The following is a 4918-nucleotide window of genomic DNA, read 5'->3' as shown; positions in this document are numbered from 1 at the left end:
GAAAAAAAGGGTAGAAATAATAATAACGAGGCAAAGACAAAAAATGAATATAGAACTTGTACCACAGGCCATGATTGCACTTGTCTGGTTTGGTTTTGTAGTACAGTAAGAGCTGCTTGTGAAGTCAAGCAAAAACCAGTATGTAATGAATATTATGAACATAAACTTCTAATGTATACAATCTTTGTCCAAAAATGTAAATAAATTTAAAATCTTATGCTAAATTGACAAAAAAAAAGATCAATAGGGTGTATATAATCAGAATCAGCAAAACTAAATTGCTCTACACATAAAAACAAAAATGTTCACAAGCAAATGATGGGTCATTAATTAATTATTATATGCATATCCATTGATCATCATTGTAACTCAATTTGACTGTACTAACAATTTTCATTCATTATGGGGCCAAGGAACCAACCACCACTTTGCACCATTTCCTCATATGGATATATTGAATACAAACAAAGGGAAACTCCTTAAACCCTGCCAAGGACCAAGGTTTAAATTACTGGTTAAATTACATTCAACTCATCAATGTTCACTGTTTTGGAAATTAAATGTATAACAGAACAGGAAAAAGAAGAAGGAAGGACTTAAAAGGAAGGATAATCCACTCATTCATGTACAAAAAGGTAAAATTTATCTCAAAATTTTCTTTACACTAGTTTAGTACAATGATGATACTACTCATAACTGCAATAGCCCCCACTAGATTTAACCGAGTATTAGTCCTAGAACTAGAATTAAATAAGCATATAAACAAAAAGGGAGGGAAAAATACATAAACAAAAAGAAAGAACCTTTTTTACGGTATGTGACATATACAAAAATTACAGATCCCTTCTGCATAATGGACAAGAACCATGTCTAAACAGCCACTTGTCTATGCAGGGTAGGTGAAACATGTGATGACAATGGGGCAAGCTTCTAACTGACTCTCCCAGCTGAAAGTCCTGCATATACAAATACAGAATTGTAACTTGTTTAAGTATCAAAATACACAAGGTTAATAGTACTTTTGTTTCAAAATTTTAATGTCACTTTGTCCAAATTGACTAGATATTCTAATAATGAATAAGTAGTAACCTTTATATCAAAATATACATAATCTAAATAAATGGTATTAACAAAGGAAAACTACAATTAACAAACCTGGAGGCAAACTGAACAAGACACTCTTTCACCAGAAGCATCAACATTGTTGTCGCTAGTAATTTTTATTATTGGGATTTTTTCGACCAAATCTCCAGATAAGCCTTTTGAACCACCAGTGTCAAAGATGTTTTGAACTTCATCAAAACCGGTTTCAACAGCACCCATCTGAGATTAAGATAAGAAGAAAGAGTAAGAGGTCTCAGCAAAGACAAGTGAATACACAAGCAAAATTTCCCAATTCATCAATGTAAATAGTAAATAATCCTTTGAAGTTTTTTATGCAATGCAAATTAAATTACCTGACTCTGAACTGCACTCAACATTGCTGGACCTATCCTCTCACGAACAAGTCTCCCACTCACTAAGCTAGCAATAACATCAATCTGCATAAAACACAATCGATTGTTAGGCTAACACAACATTCCAAAGAAAATGATAAAATAAAAATTTAGGCCTGTTTCGTAATTGTCGACAAAAATAGATAGATACTTGAAGACACCAAATCTATTTGGAAAAGAAGACACATAAGAAAAATAGGTAAACTTCTTGTAATGAAGAAAAAATTTGTCCAATTTAATGTCTAGTGTCCACCAAAAACTGAGACCGATCTTTCTTTCTTGTCATGTCTTGGTGTCTTTATATTTTTGTACCGAGACACTTACCAAAGACGAACAGAGACACGGCCTCACAAAACAGAAACTATGCAATCATGTAGGCACATGATAAAGCTTCAAAATCACATTTTGAAATTTGAACAAGGCACATGAATGAAAGCTGAGTTTGCTCACTCACCAGGTACAAGAGACACCCAATTCCAGACTCATCAGATTGCCAAAGAACAAGAGAGGATTCAAAGACTTCAATGGAGAAAACAGCTCCTGAGATGGCACCAACAGCAGCACCTCTAATGAAGCCACTCTCAGTCTCTTGTCCTATCAAAGCTCCAGTCATAGCCCCCAACAAAGTCCCAACTGCAGATACCAAAAACAGAAAGAAACCAAAGCCATTTAGAGTTTCTGTTCTGGCCTTAGAACAAGCACATGACAAACCCAAAGTTCAATTAAAAATAATTAAACAAAATCAAAGGACAAAACTTTAGTATGTTTTTAGAAGATGGAAACAAGCCAACAAACAAACAGATGAAACGCATCCCAAAGTTTCATTTCATGTCTTTTTAACAAAAACACACCAAAAAAGAAAAAAAAAAGTTGCAAAATTCAAAACAACGTCTTACAGCACCAAACAATGACATTGACAAAATCAGAAAAAACTAAACCAAACCCCACCACACCTCCATGTTTATCATTCAAAACAAAACCAAAAAAAAGGTGGCAATTTGACAAAACCAGAAGTTGGAAAACTTGGAAAACAAAGAAGCAGATCAAGTGTTCGACAAAATGCATAAATTGAAAAAACCGATTAGGAGAATGGATTTAACCTAATGCGAAGCAGAAGGTCAAGATCGCAGAGAAGATGTTGCCAATGACGGCAGAAACAGCGAGGGTTCCAATTTGCTTGATCCTCTCGACGAGATCCCCGAATGAACCGAACAGAGAGGACCTCAGAGGACACGGATTTGGCACAAACTCCATCTCTGTAGAAACAAACGAAAGGGGAAGAAGAAGAAGAAGAAGAAAGAAACAAAAAAGTTTCTTTTTTGTGCGGTGGTGTTTGATTTCTGAGAATTGGGTTTAAGGAACAAATAGAAGTCCAAATTTATTTATAAATATAAATATAATAAATAAAAAATAAATAATAAACATAAGAAGAAAATAAATGTTAATGAAAGACGCGCAATGGCAACAATGCTTATTGCTTAGTCCGTAAGAAGAAACTGCTATCAACCAACTCGCATTTAAAGCTTCTCTGCCTTAACGCGATCCCTTTTTTTATTTTTTTGTTCTTATAAGGTTGCTATCAATTTTATATATTGTTGAATTAATTAAAAAATATTTATATTAACAGCATGTATTATAAAAAATAAAATTCGTTTTCAGAATATATGGCACGAGAAGGAGGCAAAGGTGGTCTTTTTTGACAAATGGGTGCAAGATTTATCACAATTCAAGCTCTCTTAATTATAGCCGTACACATACATACATAATCACAAGAATTTAGTCTTTCTTTGATTTTTATTTTTTTCTCATGTCACTCATTTTCCATGGTTCACGCGTTCTAAGTGGGAGTTTCCAATGTGAATTCGTTATTTCTTGGAGGAAAAATGTTATGTGCAGGTATTAATCGAATATGTGTTTGTTTATGCGCTATTATTTTGATAAAATAAGATCTTTTTTTAATGAAAAAAAGATATTTTTTTATTTTTTAATGTGTTTAACAAATATTTAGTAGTAAAAATAAAAGTATTAAAAAAATCAGAAAAACATCTTTTTTGAGAAGTTGTAATTTACATCTTTTTTTAAAAGATTTTTTTTTAAAAAAAAGATGTTTTTCATGTAATAAATAAACAAAAAAATACTTTTATATTGTTATATCCAAACATAATTGATAGATAAAAAGATCTTTTTACATAAGATACCCAAATATAAAATTACTTTTATTTTTTCATAAGATCTTTTAAAAAAAGATAACTCAAAAAAGATCTTTCTTTAAAAGCTCACCCAAACAAGCCCTATGTTAGATGAGAAAGTTTAAGGGCAGTATTTTTATTAAAATTTAGCAAGTATTTAATTAGTAAAAAAAATTAAATAATTTTATATTATTAGATGTAATTTCATATTATTAAAAATATTAATAATAGTTAATTAATGACTATAAATCATAAAATTTTTTGGTCCTCTAGTACTTTTTTATGTTAGATATATGATATAAAATATTATTTTAATTTATATGGCATTTATCATTATATTTATTAAATTTTTATTTTATTTTTAATTATTATCTTATCTTTTTTTATTAGAAACAAAATTTGTTATGTTTATCTTATTTTAAATTAGCTGTGCTTATCTTTTTTTAACAAAATCATTTATAGATTTTGGTTGTTTTAATTTATTTTAAATTTTAAAGTCAATTTTATAATTAGTATAAATAAATAGCATTATTCTCCAATAATATACAACAATAATATACAATAACAAATTTTTATCTTATCTTTTTTATTCTTTTATAATTTTATTAATATTATTAGATGAGATGTAAATCTTATTTAAAGTAAAACTATATTTTGTTAAATAACAACTATAGAATGCTTTCTATTTTTTTATACTGATGAAGGATTAATCATTCAAAGTTAGCTTAGAATGTTCTATTTAATTTTGTAAAGCTTAGGCTTAACAAGGGTTGATTGGCCAGGACTTTCTGACCAACACCTGAGCTGACCCGCAGTTTAGAAATATTTTGTTCGGTGACAGTTTCTATATATATAGTTAATTATTAACTATTGGTTGAGGTGAGTGATTATATAATATATTATTATATATGTGCAAGCAATTAGTAGCTAGAGTTCAATTTTGTAGGTATTCCTTTACTTATTGTTTTGGTGCAAAATATCTTCGTATGATGGGGACAGTAGGTGGATTGCCAGAGACTTTATGGTGGAAGGGATTATGGGCATAATATAACATATATAATAATATAAAGACGTTTTTAAATTACTACGAGAAAAAAGAGTTATTTTAACAAGTTTTCTTTAATATTATAATTAAATATAAAAATTAATATATATTTTTGATAAATATTATAATTGTCAAATTTTTTATATTTTTTTTGTTTGATAAATAATTTGATTGTAAAAAATTATTCT

At 29.3% G+C, this 4918-nt stretch overlaps 1 protein-coding gene across 1 annotated transcript; it reads right to left on the bottom strand.

The window, feature by feature from the left end:
- Positions 1 to 599: 599 nt before the first annotated feature.
- LOC107642544 (NEP1-interacting protein 1) lies at positions 600 to 3036 on the bottom strand. Its single transcript, XM_088488397.1, has 5 exons — positions 2597 to 3036; positions 1951 to 2129; positions 1458 to 1541; positions 1156 to 1323; positions 600 to 956 (listed from the first exon to the last, which is right to left on the bottom strand). The coding sequence occupies exons 1-5, from the start codon at positions 2748 to 2750 to the stop codon at positions 834 to 836; spliced, it is 708 nt and encodes a 235-aa protein (XP_088344523.1). The 5' UTR covers positions 2751 to 3036; the 3' UTR covers positions 600 to 833.
- Between the last annotated feature and the right edge of the window lie 1882 nt (positions 3037 to 4918).

This window comes from Arachis ipaensis, chromosome B5, assembly GCF_059453495.1.
Source record: "Arachis ipaensis isolate K30076 ecotype BB chromosome B5, ASM5945349v1, whole genome shotgun sequence".
NCBI classification, from domain to species: Eukaryota; Viridiplantae; Streptophyta; class Magnoliopsida; order Fabales; family Fabaceae; genus Arachis; species Arachis ipaensis.
The sequence above is the reverse complement of the archived record's forward strand: the minus strand, read 5'-3'. Positions and strand labels throughout refer to the sequence as shown.